This window comes from Carettochelys insculpta, chromosome 6, assembly GCF_033958435.1.
Source record: "Carettochelys insculpta isolate YL-2023 chromosome 6, ASM3395843v1, whole genome shotgun sequence".
Lineage (NCBI taxonomy): Eukaryota > Metazoa > Chordata > Testudines > Carettochelyidae > Carettochelys > Carettochelys insculpta.
Genome location: NC_134142.1, coordinates 115,747,975 through 115,770,537, shown reverse-complemented (window position 1 = coordinate 115,770,537; position 22,563 = coordinate 115,747,975). Strand labels below are relative to the sequence as shown.

General features: G+C 44.7%; 1 protein-coding gene across 8 annotated transcripts in view; it reads right to left on the bottom strand.

Annotated features, from left to right (window-relative positions):
- Positions 1–22,563, bottom strand: part of PPP6R3 (protein phosphatase 6 regulatory subunit 3) — a 140,646-nt gene that overhangs the window by 44,926 nt on the left and 73,157 nt on the right. For all 8 annotated transcript variants that reach the window (XM_074997921.1, XM_074997926.1, XM_074997927.1 and 5 more), the window contains 8 exons: positions 21,858–21,995; positions 19,884–19,949; positions 19,285–19,397; positions 18,119–18,232; positions 15,501–15,630; positions 10,975–11,127; positions 7,127–7,276; positions 5,400–5,464 (listed from right to left, as the gene is read on the bottom strand). In XM_074997921.1, coding sequence (XP_074854022.1) covers positions 5,400–5,464; positions 7,127–7,276; positions 10,975–11,127; positions 15,501–15,630; positions 18,119–18,232; positions 19,285–19,397; positions 19,884–19,949; positions 21,858–21,995 — 929 coding nt within the window. The remainder of the gene's footprint in view (positions 1–5,399; positions 5,465–7,126; positions 7,277–10,974; positions 11,128–15,500; positions 15,631–18,118; positions 18,233–19,284; positions 19,398–19,883; positions 19,950–21,857; positions 21,996–22,563) is intronic.

Genomic DNA, 22,563 nt, shown 5'->3' with positions numbered 1-22,563 from the left:
CGCCGCTCCCCCGCACGCCCCCAGCCACGTGTGTGATCCGGTCCCCACCAGTTCCTTGACCAACCGCCTCGAATGCTCCTGGAAAACACTAGACAGAGATCCGAAGCGGGGAGGATGGGCAGGTGGTAGAGCACCCACAGGGACACATCTCGAAGAACCATCGTTACTACAGGTGAGTAACTTCTCTTTCTTCTTCGAGTGCTCCCCGTGGGTGCTCCACAATAGGTGACTACCCAGCAGTAACCCAAGTAAGGAGATGGGTAATCAGTTTACGTGCAGCTTGCCCCCGAGAGGACTGCTGTCGACAGACGGGTATCCTCTTTGAACACCCAATGTAGGGCATAATGCTTGGCGAAGGTGTCGTAGGACGACCAGGTCACCGCTCTACAGATGTCTTTTAACGCGATGCCCTTGAAGAAGGCTGTTGACGCCGCCACTGCCCTGGTGGAGTGAGCCCTGGGCAGGGCCAGCAAAGGAGTCTTTCAAAGCTTGTAGCACATTTTTATACAGGACACAATGTGCTTTGAGATTCTCTGTGACGAGAGACCTTCTCCTTTGACCTGGGAGTGAGAGAGACTAGAAGCCTGTCCATTTTCCGGAAGGATAGGATGGGCGAATACAGTGAGCCCTTCCTCTGTGTGCCGAAAGGCTGATATAGCGGCGAGGTGGACCTTCAGCGAGGATAGAGAAAGCCCGCCTCTTTTGAGGTCTAATAAGTATTCTAGTATTACAGGTATAGGAACGTCAAGGGGAGCTAACTGCTTGGCAGAACACCAGGCTGTAAATCGAGTCCATTTCTGCTTGTAAGTCCCCCTGGTGGAGGTCCTTCGGCTACATTCCAAGACTTGTTGTACTCCCTCCGTACACATGCTCTCTAACGAGCTGAACCATGGATTAGCCATGCTTGTAGACGCAGACCCTGAGAGTGCGGGTGCACTATGGACCCCTGAGCTTGCGTGAGTAAGTCCGGCGCCACCGGTAGAGGGAGCGGTGGGCAGTCCGACATGCGCAGAAGCAAGGGAAACCATTGCTACCGATCCCAAGTTGGGACTATGAGTATCATGCGAGCTCTCTCCCTTCTGGCTTTCTGCAGAACCTTGTGGATAAGCGCTGTGGGGGGAAACGCGTAAAGTAGGGGGCCCCTCTATGAAATCATGAATGCGTCCCCCAGGGACCCCCGCCCCACTCCTGCCCTGGAGCACTACGGGGGACACTTCTTGTTGTACTGGGTGGCAAACAGATCGATCTGGGGAAACCCCCATGTACGAAAAATGCGCCGTAGCAGATCGGAGCGGATCTGCTATTCATGCGTGAGTGCGAAGCACCTGCTCAGCTGATCTGCTTTCACGTTGTGAGCACCCGGCAAATACGAGGCTTTCAACGTTATCTCGTTGGCGATGCACCAGTTCCACAATTGGACTGCTTCCGCACATAATGCACGGGATCGTGCCCCTCCTTGTCGATTGATGTAGAACATAGTGGAGGTATTGTCGGTATTGATCCCGACTACTTTGCCATGCAGGTAATCTCGAAAATGTCTACATGCGTTGAACACTGCTCTGAGCTCCAGTATGTTTATGTGCAGTGTCTGTTCCACAGGGGACCATAGCCCTTGCGTCACCTTGTCACCGATGTGTGCTCCCCATCCTATGTGGGAGGCGTCGGTAGCAAGAAAAATAGAAATTCGTGGTTGGTGAAAGGACACCCCCACTAGCAGATTCTTGGGGTTTTCCCACCACGCCAGGGATCTGCCACCTCTGTCGTTGGCGACACCACCCTGTGGACAGTGTGGGATGCCGGTTTGTAAACGCTCACCAGCCAACACGGCAGGCTTCGCATGTGTAACCTGGCATTCTGTACCACAAACGTCGCTGCCACCGTGTGGCCCAGCAGTTGTAAGCACGTTAAAGACCGGCACCGTGGGGCTGTATGTGATGACTTGCACCAGCGAACTGATGGAGCGGAAGCGGGCGTCGGGTAGGTACACCCTTGCTGTCATAGAGTTTATGCGTGCCCCTATGAACTCTATATCTTGTGTGGGTTCGGTCTTTGACTTTGCGAAGTTGATAACTAGGCCCAGCGAAGAAAATGTGTCCGCTGTGACGCATACCATGCGTAAGACCTCTGCCTTCGAGGCCGCTTTCAGCAGGCAGTCGTCCAGATATGGGAAAATAAACACCCCCTGTCTGTGCAGGTAGGCTGACACCACTGCCAGGGTTTTGGTAAAGACTCTGGGGGCCAAGGAGAGGACGAATGGAAGAACCCTGTACTGGAAGTGCTCCTTGCCGACCGCGGAGCAGAGGAAGCGTCTGTGTGCCAGGTGGATTGTTATATGAAAGTAAGCATCTTGTAAGTCGAGGCCTGCAAACCAGTCTCCATCGTCCAGTGCCGTGAGTATCGAGGCAACTGTGATAATCCGAAAACGCTGCTTGCGCAAGTAACGGTTGAGGCCCCGAAAATCTAAGATGGGCTTCCAGCCTCCTGTTCTCTTCTCTGTTAGGAAGTAGCAGGTGGTCCACCTCCTGCTTGAGCCTCGCCTCATGGGCAGTGTCCCTGAGGTGAGGCCTGGCGGGAGGCTTCGTCAGTGGGAGTGACTAGAAGGGGATCGTGTAACCCATGGCTATGATCTCCAGCACCCTGGCGCCCTTGGTCGTAGCCCCGTTGATATTGAGCACGCTGTGGTTGGTAAGCGTAGCGTCTTTGCTGAGGATAATTTTTTTTTTCTCCTGTATGGGGGAGTATAAATGCCCAAGGTTCTAAGTGTAGCTCTCGAGTCCGTACTGGAGTGGAGGACCGAGTCGGTTGAGTCTGCAAACAGCTTCGTGTATCAAAGGGAAGATCCACGATCTTTGCCTGTAGGTCTCTAGGGATACCAGACGTCTGGAGCCAGGATTCTCTACGCATGACCACTGCTGTAGCCGTTGAACGTGCCGCCGTGTCCGCCACGTCCAGGGCAATCTGGGCTCCCGTCCGCGATGCTGCGTAGCCCTCTTGAAAAATAACCTTTAACACTGGCTTTTTGTCTTCCGGAAGTGAAACCATGAGGGGAGTAAGTCTGGAGTAATTATCAAAATTATAGCTTGCTAGGTGTGCTGCATAATTTGCCATTCTCAATAGCAGGGTAGAAGAGGAATATACCTTCCTGCCAAACAGCTCTAGCTTCTTAGCATCTTTGTCCAATCCCCCCGATTTGTACTGAGAAGCCTTTGACCTCTGCTGGGACCATTCCACCACCAAAGAATTTGGTTGTGGGTGACTAAAGAGGTACTCCATACTCTTTGCCGGGACGAAGTACCACTTATCCGCTCTCTTGTTCGTAGGCAGGATAGAGGCCAGAGTCTGCCATATGGTAGTGGCTGACTCCAGAATGGCTTCGTCCAGCGGAATAGCAATTTTGGATGAAGCCGGGGGTCTCAAATTTTTCAGGAGTTTGTGATGTTCCTCCTGCACCTCTGCCGTTTGAATGTCTTGCGTGAAAGTTACCCTTTTAAATAGCTCCTGAAATTGTTTAAGGTCATCCGGGGGGGGGGGGGGGGGGGGGGGGGGGGGGGGAAGAAGAGACATCCCCGGGGGCCATGGCCTCATCTGGGGAGGACGAGGAGGAACCACTGGGGTAAACCTCCCTCGAACCCTCAGGCTCCTGCGGTCGATGATACACTTGCTCCCTGGAGGATTGTGAAGGAAAGTCTCGGGGTTCTAAAACTAATTCCCCTTGAGACAGCTGTGTTTCCATCCCCGATCAAGAGTGTTCACGGGGGTATTGAACGGCCGGGGGGTGGGGACCTGCCCCTGGATGTAGGCCTGCGGTGTCTGTGTCCAGCATGATGAGGACGACCATAGCAACATGGGCAAGGGTCTGGTGGAGACCTGGACCACCCACGGAGTGTGTACCCCCGATGTCTGGGAGAGCGAGACCTCCGCGACGACACAGACAGAGGTGAAACTGGCTTGTGATAGTACTCCAGGGGATCCACTCCCAGAAATGGTGAAGGTGGCCCAAGCCATGGTGACATTGGTTGGAGGAACGGAGGAGGTGGTTCTGGATAAGCCGGTGGAGACACAGGCCTTCGGTGCGGCGTGTGTATCACAGGGGGAGGGCTTGGTGCTAACAGCAGCGCAGCCCTGTCCGGAGATGGGCTGCGGTGCCGGGTTCTTGATTTTGCCTTGCCCCTCCCCTGCGGGGCTGGCACCGCCCCCTCCCGTGCCGGGGATCTCGGCCCCGCTGTCGGCGCCACGCTTGGCACAATCAGCTGCAGTGCCGCGCGGGTAGCTTCCTCCGGCGCCTGCAGGCTCCGTGCCTGGTGCCCCTGCATCGTTGGTGCCGCGGGGGCCGGCGCCGCCAGGTCCGGCGCTTGCCTTGCTGACGCTCTGGGCGCCGCGTGTGCTGGCTGTTGCGTAACCGGAGGCTCAGCCTCTGCCACGTGCGCTGCTGCGCTGCCGCTTGCCTGAGTATGCGGCTGGGGGCTGTGTGCGCCGCTCGTCCTGCTCGCTGAACCTGCCAGCAAGGATCGAGCCGGGGAGAGTTTCCTCCGTTTCTGCACCGAGGGGGTCAGAGAAGCTGCCTTCCTCTTATGCAACCCAGAGGGCCCTTCTGGGTGAGGCTTCTCCGGCAAGTCCAGCTGGAGAGCCTTATCGGACAAGAACGTTTTAAGCCTCATCTCTCTGTCCTTCCTGGCCCTGGCTGTGAGCTTAGCACAGTGAGAACACTTCTGGGTAATGTGTGATTCCCCCAGGCAGCGGATGCATTCACTATGCCCATCGGAGGCCGGCACAGCTTCGCGGCATGACTCACACTTTTTAAAACCTGAAGAGGCCATTGCGGTGAGTCCTTTACCGTTAATAGGGTACTTAGCACTTAATCCGTGCCTTTCCACCCCAAATAGCAATCACCGGCCTGCGGGGCAGCGGGTGGCCTAAATGGCCTTCACATCCGCTCCTCTCTTCTCTGCTCCTCAGGTTTTGTTTTTTTTTTTTGCTGATATTCTCTGTCTTTGCTTTCTCTCTCTTTTTTTTCTTATTTTTTTCGTAACCAAAAACAACAAATTACACGTAGAAAACAACTATCTAATCTGACTCTGGCCTTAGCCTGAGCGGATTCCGTCTGCAGCCGATGGCGGTTGAGAAGGAACTGGCGGGGACCGGATCGCGCATGTGGCCGGGGGTGCGCGGGGGAGTAGCGCGCACCGGCACATGCGTGATCCAGGAGAAACTGATGGAAGACTTCCGATCTGCGGCGCCGGACAAGCCCGACACCTATTGTGGAGCACCCACGGGGACCACTCGAAGACCACCACACGTTATCTGGTTCAATTCTAAACTGATCATGCACTTGGATGTTACATTAAATATAAAGTAGCACTTCAATTGTCAGGAAAAGGAGTAAAAACTTTATTACTTACTGTTTTTTTTCATTCGTTTCCCATGCTTCAAGTATTCGCTCCACTAATTGGCACTTAAGAAAAAGCTATTAAAAATGTTTAATGTTTAAGCGTGAATGCAAAGTAGCATATATTAAAATAATTTTAAACAGAAGTTGCAATTAATTTCAGGCAGAAAAAACAGAATGTTTCAAACTTCATACAACAAATGTGAAGTGCATTAAGCCTTTTTCACTGAATTAAAGACCAAAATTCTTGAGGTCAGCATCCTACAGCTCCTATTTAGACACCTAAACAAGTGTTCAGGTCCCTTTCTTCTGAACAGAATCTGCTAGGTGCTGAATATTTTTGAAAATTTGCCTCTCAGGCATGGGGTCAGCAAGCTTTCCAAGGTGGAGTGCTGAAATTTGACCTTTTGACTTCTATGTACGGTCCAAGTGCTGGTAATACTTTTTAAAGCTACTAATAGTCCTACTTATAACAGCTTCATTAATAAATTAAGATGCAGAGCTTTACTGCTTAGGGGGTGGTTGACAGCATCAGCCGGACTTTTGTTAATCCACGGCCAAGCTCCCGGTTGCATGGGGGAAGAGGGGTAGGACTGAGCTCGCCTTGTGTGCCCATGAAAAATCAGCTCCTGTGCCACTCTTGGCACCCATTCCATGGATTGCTGACCCCCTGCTCTAAGGGAACTCTGAACATTCTATTTTCCATGTATGACAAAATTAATAGGTTTGTCCTTTCCTGATCACTCTAACTTTGGGTCCCAAATCACACAACATTTACAAGTCTCTCAGCATATCAAAAAGTATTCTCTTCAGAGCTAGTCAAATTTACACTAAGTTAAAGGGATTCTTCAAACAGACATTAAGCTAATCTTCCCTAAATCTCATCCTAGGGACTGTTACCAGACTGGAAAGCAATCTAGCATGCATCAAAACCAGGTTTTCAACATAAAAAGTGAACTGCCACTAAATCTTTTTATTATTATATCATGCCTCTTTCAGGGATGGGCAATTTCTGGTGGGGTCCACACCAAGATTTTGGTAAGTGGTCAAGGGCTGAATGTTTCTATGGAGAAGGTGCAAGGTCTGGAATGGAGGTTGGGTGCAGAAAGAAACTCAAGGTAGGGTATTGGAGTGCAGGCAGGCCTACTGAAAGAGGGGTGGGGGAGAGTTGCATGGGAGCCTGAAGCTCCTGGCCACCACAGCAGTGACAACAGCCAGAGCCCTGTGCCTCTTTGCAATGCCATGGAATCACTGCTCTGCACAGCTCTGAGGACCGGAAAGTGCAAGAACCCCAGTGCCCCATCCTGAGCAACACTAAGGGCTGACTGCCCTCAGTCCCACCCTCCCGGCCAAAGCTCCATCCTTTTCTTCCTCCCCTATCCCACACCTTGATCCCACTTTAAGACATGCTTCCCTGCCTTCCAGCAGCCCCCACTCACCTGGCTCTCTGCACTGGAAAAGAGGCTTTGCACACTACCCTCATCCCCAAGAAAACCTCTCACCTACTACTTGCAGGTTTCCAGCCAGCTAGAGCTGAGAGATTCTGCTGGGGGCAGAGGCAGCATGCAAAGCTCTCCCCAAAGTCTCAGGCCATATTAAAATGCATGGTGGGCCATATCTTATCCACCCCTGTTCTATTTAATAAGCCATGGTTTTACTTCCACTAGACAGAGAAATCGCTACAATAGTTAAGAACGAGGCTTACAGCATTAAGGTGGCTACAAAACAATCACAACTTACATGTTTCAGTAAGAGATTGTCCCCAATAGAGTCCTGATCTGTAATTGTGCCATTTTCTATGTTCTCAAGAGGGCTTGCAAGAATCAATGCAATACAGATTTCTACTTGCGTATGCAAGAAGTTATTCCATGTATATTTAAAGAACATATCCTGCAAGACAGTTACAAAATTAATTATACACACTGCAGTATTTTTATTGGACACAACAAGTAACAGCGTAGTTCCATAAAGTCAGACAGTAAACAGCAATCTTAAATACTGTAAAATTTTATAGAAGGCCCAGATAATAAATTGATTTAGAAAGACAAAAATCTATACCTATTTCACACAAACAGCATTTTACAACCAACATCCCATATGAAATAGATCAGAACCAGCCCATTCATAGATAGGGAACTAGCAGAAAAAAAGTTGAATCAGAAAGACAACCCAGCCATCCATAGTTCAAGTCCTACTCTTTTATTGCCTATAATATTTACAGTACTTTTGGATTCAAGTATTGATCACATAAGGCTTCTTTTTTTTATGTAGATCAGATTATGTTTCTTATACAGAAATGAGAAAAAAGGCAACTGTCACTTCCTACATTCAAAATCAGAGGTTTTAGAAATGCCCAATGATGTAAGATTTTTTTTAATAAAATTTAGCGATGCGATTATAATGCATGAGAGACATGACAGACAACTTCCTGCAATATAACTAAAAAACTAATTAAAATTAAGTAACTTGGAGTCCAAAGATACTCAGGCTTCAAGGTCAAAAGGGATCATCATGATCTAGTCTAGGGCAAGCAAAATATGGCTGGGCCATATTTGGCTCATTACAATCATCTGCACCACCAATGTCACAAGACCTAGCAGGAGTCTTGGGCAGGTTCCCTGCCCATCACAACCCCACAGATGGCTGCTAGGATCAGCATGGGGCTCTCTGCATGCAGTGTGCCCCTTGTGGGGCAGGAGGGGTGGGGTCTCTAAGCAGTGTTCCCAGCACAATCCTCACAGCTACCATTGGCAGGAAATTAGTTAATGGGAGCCACCTGGGCCTCCCAACTCAGAGCCTCCCACCCCATGGCATGCACCATGCTGACACACACTCAAGCCTCAACAACTGGCCTCTTTAAGTGGGAGGGGCACAGAGACAGGGATCTTACTCAGGGGTCTAGCTGGGCTACTAACCAGGAGATGTCTAAGGTAAGCAAGCACCTCCAGATCAGCTCCTGCACCTAGCACATTACTCCCTCCCCACCCAATCCCAACTCAATAACTCAGATCATAAGTGACCTCATGCAATGCTGACTCAGGTCACAATCCAAATTCTCGGCACCCCTCATGCATCCCTGCCTCTGGTCACAACTCCTTCCCAGACCCTGCATCCCCTCTTACACGTCTTCCCCAGGTCAGAATCCTCTCCTGTCCTCGTACACCCTCTCAGACTCTACACCCAACCCCCTGCCCAAGGTCACAACCCTCTCCTTCATTCAAACTCACTCCCAGAGTCTGCACTGTTCTATGACTATCATAGAAAAGCGCTGCCCTTGACCTCTTAGCAACTTCTTGGGAGTGCCCACTCTCCACCCACATCAAAAATTACTGCCCACCCCGATCTAGTCTGACCTTCAGCACATTGCAGACCACAGAAACATGCACTCCTGAAATAGACCCCTAATCTCTGACTTACTTACTGAAGTCCTCAAATCACAATTTAAAAACTCCAGGTGACAAAGAATGCACCATTTACACTAGCTTTCACATGCAAGCCAAGATCCCTAGCTTAAACCTGAAAACCACCACTAGGATCTCTGCCAATCTGACCTGTGGGAAAATGCCTTCCCAACCCCAAATATAGCAGTTAGATCCTGAGTATATTGGCAAGACCCGCAACACACATGCCCGGGACAGAGTTCTCTGCAGTAATTCAGAGCCCTCCCTATCTGGTATTCCATGACCAGCCACTGGAGGTATTTACCACCTGTACTGAAGTCAGGCTTACTGGCCTATAGGAGCAGGTATCACCTCTGCAGCCCTTTTAAAATCTGGTATCACATTAGCTATCGTCCAAACACTAGGTATAAAATCTGATTTAAAATGACAGGTTACAGACTCAGCCAGCGGTTCTGCAATTTCACATTTGAGTTCCTCCCTAACACTTGCATGAATACTATTTGGTCCTGGTGACTTATTACTGTTTAATTTATCAATCTGTTGCCAAACCTCTCTAATGACAGTTCAATCTGGGACAGTTCCTTAGATTTGACACCAAAAAAGAATGGCTCAGGTTTTGGAATCTCCCTCCTCAGCCATGAAGATCAATGCAGATAATGAATTTAGTTTCTCCACAATGGCCTTATTGTCCTTGAGGGCTCCTTTAGCATCTTGACCATCCAGTGACCTCACTGGCTTCCTGCTTCTGATAGTTTGTTTTCTTGCTATTACTTTGAGTCTTTGGTGTGCTCTTCTTCATATTCTTTTTTGATGTTCCTAACCATATTTTTACACATAATTTGTCAGAATTTATGCTCCTTTTTATTTTCCTCACCTAGGTTTTAATTTCCATTTTCTAAATTATGTTTTTCACTCTGATTCTTTTCCTTTGTTGTTTAACCAGTGGCACTTTCTTGGTTTTTGTTTATTTGTATTCAAATTCAGGGTTGAACCTCTCTTCTAGCGTCTTTAAACTTCCATGCAGTTTGCAGTGATTTGATTTTTTGTCACTGCACATTTTGATTTCTTTTTAAACTTACCCCCTAATTTCTGTGTATTTTTCCACCACTGAGATGTCAAATTTAATTATACTGTGTATCAGAGAGGTAGCCGTGTTAGTCTATAGCTTCGAGAACAAGAAATAGTCTTGTGGCACCTTACAGGCTAACAGATATGTTGGAGCATAAGCTTTCGTGGGCAAAAGACCCACTTCATCAGATGCATGGGGGGGTTCAGAGGGGTATTTAAAGAGTGGGGTCACAGTAAGAGGGAAGGCCAGAGCTGACAAGGTCTATTCAGCAAGGTGGAAATGGCCCAGTGTCAAAAGCACTTATCAAAAGAGGAAAAAACAAGTCAGATCAGACAGGGGGATATGAGCCTTTGTCAGAGTCTAATGGGGAGCTATTAGCACCCAGAGCAGAGAAACTGCCTTTGTAAACTGTGAGCCACTCCCAGTCTCTGTTTAATCCATGGTTAGTGGAGTCAAATTTGCAAATAAATTGCAGTTCAGAGATTTCTCTCTCCATTTGATTTTTAAAATTTTTTTGTTTCAGAACTGTCACCCTTAAATCTGCCACTGAGTGTCCAGGGAGATTGAAGTGTTCTCCCACAGGCTTCTGTAGTTTGAAACCATCTCCCCCCCAACCCCCCACACCACTCATGCATCTGATGAAGTGGGTCTTTGGTTCATAAGATTTTTTCAAACATTTGAGTCTAAGCTCTTTCACATATGCTACCACTCCTCCCACCAGCACAACTCATTCTGTCCTTCTGATGGATTTTGTACCCTGCTTTTACTGTCTCATTCACCATCCTCATTCCACCAAGGTTCTGTGACGTCTACTGTATCTATTTTCTCATTCAATCCAAGGCACTTTAGTGCACCCATACTATTAGATCTTCAGCACTAGTATAAGCACTTTAAAAATTTGTCACTTTAATGAAACCCATGCAGTCAAATAGTCTCATAACAAAAGGGTGAAAGCTTCATCACGCAGCTCACTGTAAAACACTGTAAGGTGCAATCTGCATTGACAAAAAAGAGATGCTGTGATATCTTATCAGGACTTTACCATCTGATTTCTGAGATATCATAAAAATCAAGATGGTAGTGTACAGCTCATAACCATGTAAATAAATTATTCTTACCAAGATAACTCCTATGCTGTTCAACTCCATAAGTTCCAGATTAACATTGTTTGTATTAGTCTGCAGAAGGCTGGATATCAACCTAATCACATTTAAGCGGGTGTTGCCAACAGGTGGATCCAATACGCCCCATGTTGTCTTCATAACACTTTTCTAGATAAAAAGCCAGTGGGACAAATTTTCTTTAAAAGCTTATACACCTTTTCAGTGATACTTACAGAGCCCTCTGCAGATGATACATTTGTATATGCACCTGCAAAAAAGATTCTGTGGATATCCTCATTCATATCCACAGACATAAAGCAGATACTTGTGGATTTTTAAGACTCTAGTTACTTATCCACAAACAGAAAATGTAATAAGAATCTCGTACAACCACTTTGGCAACAGTAGCATGACATTTTTTTGTGAGATAGCAAATTTTAGCCTCATACATTGGCCCATAAGCACGCTCTCCAGAGCACCAGGTTAAGGTCCCTCGCCACAACAGACCCACAGACTGGCAGGTGAAGGTGGCCCATGTCCTTGAGAAAACACCCCACATAGGGTGCACAAAAACAGAGCATCCACCCTCCCTTGGAAGGGAGGCCAAAATGGCCACCAGGTGGACCATGATGGAATAAGAGGCAAGACACTGCTGCTTCAGAGAAACAAGGTAGTTCAGCATCTGCAGGACAGAGGTACACACAGGTGCGAAGTTGTGCTGACACCACCAGAAGTGTGTCGACTTAGTCAAGTACAAATGCCACATAGATGGTTTGCAGTTGCTGAGAAGGACCTGCCACAACTGCTCCAAGCATGCCTGCTCAACAGGGTTTAATCATGAAGCTGCCACACCATGAGGTGAAGTGAGCCAAGGTTCAGGTGGCACAGCCAAAAGGTCCTGCGTGATGAGGTCGAGAAGAAGGGAACGTCTAATGGGAAGAAGCCCAAGCTGAGCTATCACGATAATGTCCATCTGGCCTTTGCAAACCTTGAGGAGTGCTTTATGCATAAGGAGGAATGGGGATCACTCCTTCAGAGGCCACATTGCCCCCCACCCCAAAGCAGACACATCTGTTACCAGAGACATAGTAGGGTGGAGACTGTGAAAGAGAATGCCAACCAGCACATTTTGGGGATTTAGTCACCAGCAGAGAGGGTTGGAGATATGTTGTGGCACTGTGACAAATCACATCCATGACATCCTGGCTGGGTTAATGCACCGATGCTCACTATGCCCGGGGGGGGGAGGGGGGGGGGGCGGTGCGAAGCAGCAGCCTTGCAAAAAACGACCACATTTGTGTATGCTGCCACATGACCCAATAGATGGAGGAACGTCCTGACCATGGTGACTGGAAACTTGGACAGGGAGCATATAAGTTCAACAAGAGTCTAGAAATGATTAATGGGAAGCAACACCCTCACTTTAATGGTGACAAAAATTGCCCCAGTGAGCCCTGTGTGTTTAGTAAGGATCAACAAGGGCTTTCCTGGATTGAGTCAGAATCCCAGTTTGTTCTGAGTTTCTCTCGTGAGAGCCATCTGAGCTTTTGCCTGACTCAACTAACAGCCCCACAGGAGCTAACTGTCCAGGTATGGGTAAACTTGAATGACAATGTGGCAAAGGAAGGCCGCCACCACTGCCCCGCATTTGGTAAATACCATGAGGGCCAAGGAAAGCGCAAAAGGAAGGGCAGTAAACTGAAGCTGGAGGTGCCCCACAGTAAAACAGAGGTAGCATCGATAGGAAGGCTGGATCACAATATGGAAATATGCATCCTTTAAGTCGAGAGCAGTGCACAAGTCCCCCAGATCCAAAGGGGGAATAATGGTGCCCAGGGAAAACATACGGAACTTCTGGGAAACAATAAAACTTGTGTTACTTGAGGTCCAGGATAAGCAGCAGGACCCTATTGGCTTTGGAACTAGGAAATAATGGGAATAGTACCCTGGCCCCCTTTTCAGAGGATGAACCTATTCCGCCACCCCCAGGGCTACAAGTGATTGCAACTGCTGGAGGAGGAGGGGCTGCCTGTGAGAAGGATCCCTGAGGAGGAGCAAATCAGGGGTGGGGGAGGAGAGAGAAAGAAGGTGAAAGAGCATGTAAAGGGATGATGCAGCCCAATGTGACTATCCTGAGGACCCAATGGCCAACCAGGTCAGGAGGAATGTGCAGAGCCTGTTGAGGAATGGCAGGGAAGGATCCAGTGGCACTCTTACTCCAATCTTGGCTGCATCATCAGAATGAATGCTTGGATTGGCACTGGTGGGCCCCAGGCTGCAGATGGGAGGGCTTATGGTATGAGTGGCTGGGCTTGGGGTTTTAGAAGTCCAAGCACCCATGAAGCTGGGTTGCAGCTGAAATGACTTTTGTTACACAGCTGGCATACGCATGCGCAAGAACTTCATGGTATTCCTGGAGTCCTTGAAGCTATGCAGATGGGAGTTGGTCCGATCTGCAAACAACTCTGTTCTGTCAAAAGGAAGGGCCTAGGTAGTTTGTTGGACCTCTGGCGGGAGACCAGATGGTGGGCTATAACCAGGTCACTAGATGAATGGCAATGCCTGAAGCAATAACCCATGCCACAGCATCCCACTGAATCTAGGGAAGTCTGAAGACAGGTACAGGACACTTACTCTCTTGCAGTATGGCACAGAACTCCTCCTGCAAGTCCTCTGACAGCAAATCCTTAAATTTACGGAGAGAGGCCCAGGAATTGTAACCTCTCAAGATAACCAAATGGTGAGCCACCCTAGACTGAGAATCTGGAGGACAGCTAATTATAGCCTCAGCATCCAGAGAGATTGCCAAAGGCTGAGGTTGGATCATGGTACCCTGCACCAGATGGTACGCCCAACTCCCAGTGGGAGGGAGGTCACTGAGGAGATCCCATGCCCCTATAAAGATGAGGGTCCACTGGAACAGAGCAGTTAGATAGAACTGAAGCCCCCCAAAGACAGATGGGAGAGGCCAAGCAGGAGGGCCATGGGACCAACCCAGCCAGCGCCATTTGTGGGGAGTGGCAAGCCACGACCAAAAATACTAACTGGATTAACAAGGCAAGTAGATCAAGACCAGGATGAAGAGCAGGACTGGTGTAGAGATTGAGACAGGTACCAGGACAGGAAGAGACGTCAAGAGTCGGAGCAGTGCCAACATGGAGATCTGTGTCAAGAGCGGGACTGGTAAGCTGATGAGGATTGTTGCCGATGCATTGAGGATTATCAGCACTGAGATGAAGACTGGTATGTCACACAAAATGGGGACAGAGAGATGAACCTATGGGGAGACCGGCCTGACAAGCTGGAGCAGTGTGGAGAGTGGGAGCTGTTCACAGAGCAGAAACGATGCTGAAATACGCCTGGTGTCTGCCATTGGAGGGGTCAAAGCAGCTGGCCCTCAGGACCGGACGAGTTCAAACTGGAGCAGTGTCAAAATGGACATGAGCCTTCAGAGACAGAGTGCTGAGTGTCACTGTAGTGGGCAGAGCCAGAAGAGCCAGAGTTAGAGCTGCCCACCACATACACCCTCAAATGGGAGAGGCCATGCCTGGAGCAGGACAGAGATCAGTGCCACAAATACAGCTGACAATGCCACAGACAGCCAAGTTGGGACTCTGATCAGTAATGGGACTCCGAGCAGGTCCATGAGTGCATGCTTGCCCCAAAGATACTCTAAGGGACAGAGGCCTCAGTCTGTGCCAGATAGAAGAAGTTACTCACCTTGGTGCAATAACAATAGCTCTCCGAGATGTGTCCCTGCAGGAGCTCCATGCAGGTGTCGGCGCATCCTGCGCTACAGATCAGATGCTTTGCAGAGCAGTACCCCCCATCCCCGCCTTGTGCCACACATGCACATGAGCCAGCAAGTGACATCACCGCACTGAGGAGAGAGAGCGAGGCACAGGTCTCCTCTGTTTCTTTTCTACCTGAAGTTCATATAGACACCAAGTAGCGGGGAAGAAAGGAGGGTTATGGAGCACCCACAAGGACACATCTCGGAGAACTATCATTACAGCACCAAGGTGTGTAACTTCTTCTTCAATTGCTCCCTGCGGATGCTGCATGGGGGTTGACTCCGTTGCAGTACCCATTTGTTGGAGGTTGGTACTGGGAGTCTTTAAGTGGAATAATGTAAAATGGCATCTGCCAAGGCAGGGTGTGTGCCTCACTAGATACAATGATACAATCTACACTACTATTAGAAATTAAAACGGAAGATAACTAAACTGCAGAACAGAAAAACTACTGAATGCCTTACCAAACCAAAAAAGGGTGTTCCAGAGACCAGCACAGACAGTAAAAGGAAACATAGTACAGGAGTTACTGATCACTTTATGCTGGTGCATGAGGATGCTGGAGCCAGGCAGATTGATACCACTGATGGAAGTCTCTGGCAACGCTACATGTGACACACGTGCACTTAAGGGGGAATAGACAGGAGCAAGCACTCGAAGAACTATACTTTTTAAAGCTTTTATCAATAAAAGGCAGCCTGTAATCCGTGTCTATTTTCATTTGGTAAAACTGCAGATTCTACTTACTTTTGGGGGCTCAAGTAGTAATTCATGGAAGGACGAAAGTCGTGCTTTTATGGCTTCTAAAACACTTTTGTTGACCGAGTATGTTGAATGGTTCATGCCTGGAGGACAGATTTCTATATGGCCTTCAAATCTAAATATACAAAGATGAGTTTGTTGATTATACTGAAGGCTTAGTTATATTAACTCAAGACAGAGACAATCTTAACACAGCATCAACTATACAGACCTATAACTAGAAAAAGTAAACAAAGGGTTAAACTTAGAGAGCAAAGCTCCAAATATATATCACCTACAAGCTAAAAAGGAAAATTAAAACAATTCACTTATTTCACTGTGGACTGCTCAACACAAATTTCAGTCACTTGAGTCGCTTAAAAAGTTTCTATCTTTTTAAGCAGGTAGAATACAGAAGCCACAACTGAAGATAAAAATCCATTATTTTTGCCTTCAAAGTATTAGAGAACCATCTGCAGTACACAGAAAGCATGTAGATCCCCTCACCTGGTTTCTAAAATTCAAATAGTATTAGCATTTCAAAGAATTAAGAAGCCGTTTTCAAGATTCAGATTATATCTAGTTTCTGCAGCTCATTCTAATTTAGCCTTTGTAATTTTGGAAAGTCATGTATAACTGATTACTACCCTCTCAATTTAAAGTATTAGTTAACTATGACAGGTCCTTGAAATTCAGTTTTCAATTATAAAACACTGATAAGTTAACCATTCCTAAGTCTCATTAGCCTACTTATGCATTAATTGGGTCTTCCTTGCTAAATATACTAAAAAGCAGTAGCTATCTGCTGGAAAACAAAGAAGCAATTTGCCGCCATCGCTGCCTCTCAACCAAACAATACCTGGAACACTCCAGAAAAGAATCAAAGAAAATATAAATAGCAAAACACAAGGCATTTATTTCCTAAGAGCTACTTATATCATTACCACTCAGCAATTAGCCAAGAGGAGTTGAGGGCCTTGTATAGCAGATATCCATTAATATCAAAGAAATTACTTTGGGCCAAACAGCACACATTTTAAAATCATGTAAGGCCTGGCTTGAAATACACTCAACAATTAGACAGACTTAGTGACATTGCACAGAAATATGAAAAAACTCATGCGCCAGGTGACACAGTTAGGTCAAACTCCTGACTTAAACGTGGCTTAGTCAATGAGGACTTAGAATTCTTAATTCAGGTCATTTAAGATTGTGGTGTAGAAATGCCCTAACTCCCCAATGACTTTCACTGTCACTTATGTGCCCATATAATTTTGGAAATTTTTCACCAAAATGACTAAAAATATTTTAGAAGCACTTGTGTTTTTTCACAGCTTCAAGTTTTGCAACACATTGTATGCCTGCAGCATGACAGCTGTAATGTATTGCAATGTTATAACTCCACTTCAAAGCAAGAGACTTGTTTTTCAACTTAAACCCTATGCCTCTGGCATAGGATTCAACTTAAACAAGTTGAAAATACAAACATTAAAGAGAGGCATATATGAGCAGACAGATAGGGATGTCATTACAGACTGTGCATCAGCTTTCTCCTATTTGTTTCTTTTTTTCTGGAACAGTCTGATGCAAGAGCGAAAAAGTTCTAATCTACTGAAAAGGTTGCAGAAAATGCTTTGGGGTTTAGAACAGGGCCATGGACTGGACAAGACCACAACAGATGTTAAGAACAGACTCTCACCACTGGCTGAAAGCAGAAGCTGAAACTCAAAGAAAGCAGGATCAGAGAGAGAAATGGGTTGTGGTCTCACAGTTGCAAAGGGGCACCCAAGGTGATTCCACAGAACAATGTTATTTCAGAATAGCAGCCATTATTCTGAAATAACTTTGTAAGAGTCCACATAACTGCTATTTTGAAATAAGCAGGCAGCTTATTTCAAATTTGGTAAACCCCATAATAGCACCTATTATGGGGCTGTGTAGACAGGAATAGGGGCTATTTCAAAATAAGCTCTTCTGAAATAAAACTGCTGTATAGACATGGTATTTCAGATCAGAGTTCCTGGAAGCAGTGCTTTATTGTGGGTGGACATGCTATTTTGGAATAGTTTATTTTGGGGTTTGCCTGTAGCGTGTATGCATTATTCTGGAATAGCTTATTTTGGAATAACAACTCTCAAACAAACTATTCCAGACTAACTCTGTAGTGCAGACATATCCTCAGAAAGCAGCCATTATCAGCTGCCAAGACAAAACTGGGAAATATAGCAATGCCGCAAATATTTTATACCAGGCTTTTTACAAAACATGAGAATCTTGGGACTAGACCACAACTGACATCAGTGATGTGCTCAGCCATGTATGATTCCATCACTGCAATACGTGGAAAATGACTGATATGAAAGTCAGCATAAAAAATTCAAAGACTGAGAAATAAAGCAATACTTGAGAATACAATTAAGAAGTTTATGCGGCTAAGTTTCCACATTAGATCAAGAGGACCCTTCCAGGTGAGAAGCTGGCAGACATAGGGGGGCAAAGGAAGAGACCCTATCCTACAGTTCATGGAAGGATGCATATAATGTCATCTATACAGAAGGCAAATTCACCAGAAGCACAAATATCACTAAGAACATGAACAGCAATGAGGGAAAAAAAAGTCTTACGTTGGTCGTCTTGTCTCAAGTAAGGTCAATAATATTTGGATTGCATTGACTATTGCGGATTCATTTTTCTCTTTATGAAAAATATTTGATAGTAGCTGTTCTATAATTTCTTGCCTGGACAGAAAAATAAATCAATAAAGTTAAACATACAACTTTTAAAAGTACAATTAAGTGTCTACACAGACAACTAGCTAGTTTTCCTTTATAAAACGACTGATCAAGATTGGGTACAGATTCACATTTTTCCCCTCTTCTCACAATATCAAACCAGTTTCCTTCAGCATTTTTCTGAAGGTTATTACTACCCCACAGCATCAGATTTACGTGTTTTAAATCCAAGCTTCTGTTAAGCATAAGCATAATGCACAACTATCAAACCAGACCTATCATGTATAAAATTGTGATATGAAATCCAATTTTGAGATTTGCTCACTTTCATAAATTTAGTTACTTCAGAAAACACCATGGAAAAATTACAGAATAGTAATTCTTTTTACTTCTAAAAGAATTCAAATAGCTAAAATATAAATATGCTACCTTACTCAGAGGTAAACTCTTTCATATGTGGCAGCCACGGGACTGGAAGGGAGGCTGCCAGATATTCAAATATTCTGGATAATAGAGAGGTATACCTAGCAATACATAACACTGGAAAATAAAACCCCACACACCAAGATTAGATCTTAAGAAACAAAAATGTATTGTATACTAGTATGGTAGTACAGTAGTACTGTACACTCAACTTATACTAGTATCAGAGGGGTAGCCGTGTTAGTCTGGATCTGTAGAGCAACGAAGGGTCCTGTGGCACCTTATAGACTAACAGAAAAGTTTAGAGCATGAGCTTTCGTGAGTTAACTCACTTCACAGTTAACTCACTCACAGTTAACCAGCATCTGAAGAAGTGAGTTAACTCACGAAAGCTCATGCTCTAAACTTTTCTGTTAGTCTATAAGGTGCCACAGGACCCTTCGTTGCTCAACTTATACTGTATTTGCTCTATTTATATGTATTTACTTTCACCATACTGTACTTCTGGAAAAAGTAACTAAAATTTACTTAGGGTTAAAGTGCCAGTTATGTGAGAGTTCCAAAGATAGAAGGCCAAACATGAAAGAGTTTCCTGTACAAGGCAAGTAAATCAGATGTTAAACTGTCCAACGTACTTTTCTAGAGTCGCAAGTAGCGGGTCTGGTTCTGTACTGTTCTGTACTTGTAACATCTGGTCTCTGCTCAGGCGAATAATTTCACAGAGTGATTGTGATGCATTTGAATGCCTCTGAAAAAACAAAGGTAAAGTTTTGTTGTTGTTTAAGAGTAGTATAGGACTATACTGCCTAAAGAACATTTCGCACACCAGAAATCACGAAGTCATGCACAAAAAACATAACCAGATACCAAGCAATTTGTGTTATTTTACAGGTGGAGATAAAGGTTTTTTTCCCAACACATTTCTAACTATCAATAGTCTTCAGATAAGACTCCATTCTACTGCCATAAAGATGGAAGAATACCCCTACTAGGAGACTCCTGCCATCGTATCTCATCCATTCAAGAATTTCAGAGGCCAGAACCTTGATGCATATCTGACAGCATATATGGAATTATAAGCAAATCTACTACTGACTAATATTTCCAATCACACTATTGCTTTCAGATTTTCTGTCAGCTAAGACAGGCCTACTAGAATCAAAACTTCTTTTACCATAATAGTAATTAGTAAGCTAAACATCTTGATATTGACAAGTGCAAAAATAGTACTTACATCTTCATCTTGAGATGGATGTACAATTTCCACAAGCCGCTGGATAATTCTCTCCTCATTTAACCACTGTAAAAAGATTTAATGACATTGAATACAAATGCAGTATTTTTTCCTTTAAATCATAACTATAAAGTATAACGTGCATGTTGAAAGTCATCAATAATAGCATTTTTATTCTTCAAATTAATAGTTCTGTATAATAAATTCAAGAGGCTTAGCATGATCTTTTGTTGAAAGTAAACACAATTTCTGAAAAAGGCATTCTATTTGCTTTGAGATAGTGGCATCACACCTGACATTTTTGCATTATAACGAGATAATGAATAATGATGTTGAGCAGTACTGGCTCCTTATCTAAGCCTTCTTCCTTATTTTCTCAGTTTATAGGGAAAGAACTCTTTTCTATGAGAAAAAAAAAATACATTTCCCTATTAGACCTGAAAAGACAACATGTACAGACTTCAGGACCCCAGAAGTATTATCTTCATATACTAGTTGTGTATATTTATCCACAAACTCCAAAGTGTTACTCCAATTCGCCCAAATGCTCACTGAAGCCCTCTGAGGAACACGTTACCAAGCTGTTACGAAAACAGCATTAAAAATAACAAACCTCAGTTAGCAAGTTAAATATATTTGTATCCTCACACACAAGGAAATAAAATTCAACTTTTGGAATGGACTCCTGAGGTACTGCATGGGATGTTCACAGGCTTTTACAAACGTACGTAAACAAAACACATTATAAAAGTGGGTTTTCCCTCACCTAAATAGACTCATCAGTAACTTTATTAAAAACAGTAACTCTGAAGTACACCCCTACCCCAGAGCTTGAGGAGAGGCATTTACAACATGCTGAAATTGTCAATGCATCTAGGTGCTGGCAAACCCAGGCAGGATTCATCTGGCAAACTCTTTGTCAAGTAGCTCTGCTGAGGTCTTACCATACTTGCTGCATTTGCAAAAGGCTACTCACACCCAAACCATCAGCATTTCATAACTGATAAAGTCAGAAAAAATGCAGTGCCATTAAATACCAGATCTGCAGTCATTTTTTAAGTTTATTTTACTTTATGTAGATTGCGTTATCTCCAGTGGAAAATATTAATTGATAATGAAGATGCTATCAGTGATGAGCTTTTCAAATTTTATATTAAGGCGGTTTTTAAAAAGTTTTAATTATTACTATAAAAGGGCTCTTATTCACTATAACAACTGAAAATTATCTGAAATGCACTAGAAAGAACCTACCCTTGGAAGTCTGCCTTTATGTAGAGTATACATAAACTGATGCAAACTCATGTCAGTTTAAAATACACTAAAGTAACAGATTTAAACTGATATGAGTGGGTGCTCACAGTTGGAATTTGCAACAGTTTACCCACAACCTGGTCTAACACCAAGTTTGACCAGCATAACTATATTGGTAATGGGCCTTTTCATTATTAAAACAAGAAACTTTTAAATTAAAGTATTTGAAAATTAAAATATTTTATGCTAGTAGAATTCCCCTACTACAGGCGTAATTATACAGATACATCTTACTTCAATTCAATAAAGTGAAAGAAACTATACCAATTTAACTTCCTCTCCACTAGCTAAACTAGTAGAACTGCTGCTACAAGGAGGGTTTTGCTGCTTTAACTATGGTGGCGCAGGTAAAGCAGTAGAATTATGTGCAGACAAGGGCTAAACTGGTTTAAAAATAACTGAAGTGAAGTGCCAAAAACTGTTATGAACACCACTTAGAATGCAGTTTAGAACAGTCTAGCAAGGATCTGAATTAAACAGATGTTAAAAACAAACTGGGTGAAGAGAGCTTAGTCACTCTTGCAACTTCTATTTAAATGAAGGAGTTTACACCAGTGCAACCATATACATTTAAGTATCTAAAGTTAAATCAGACTGGCACAACAGATAGGCCCTAAGAATTCACCTATGCCAACCACTATAACAAGTCACAGTTTTACTCACATTTAATACTTCTTGCCTGGGCTGTGGAGGTTCTATACAAGTCAGCAGCCTGAGCAACAAGTCCATAATAGCAGAGGTCCCTATGTGCTTTATAATGAGGTCTACAAAATCATGTTTTTTCTTTAAAAAGTCGACAATCTGGAAGAAATTTAAAAAACAAGTTTACATTTTCCTCCAAGAACTTTATTTCCCCTCCTAGATTACTGTTTCAAATACATTCTGTTTCACAAGCTCCAAGGGTGGTGGAGGCAGAAGAGATTTCTGAACACATGTTCAGTCATCTAGAGTGGGCAGTACAAAGCAAGTCAGACTTATAAACATTTAACTTAGATAATAAACACCAAGCCTATTCCACTTTCAGATTCTTAGCCCTACAGTATCTGGATTTTAAACTCTGCAGCAGATTAAAAACTTTTCTTAGAAATGCAAAGTGTGCAAACGTCTCTTATTTTTCTTCTATTTATCTACATAATCTAAGATGTTGTGTATAACAAATTTATGTCTTATTTTTATTTTTAAGACCCTCTACCACCCAGCAATACCGAACATTCATGTTGATATGTGGGCCAGTATTTTTTGGTGCTGTGAGTCAAATATAAATTTCTTCAGATTCTTCCCATAGCGATCATTTGAATAAGAGAAAAACAATGTGAAACACAAATTGGCAGAAACAAATTAATTTGTCATATCTGTTAGAAGATTATGG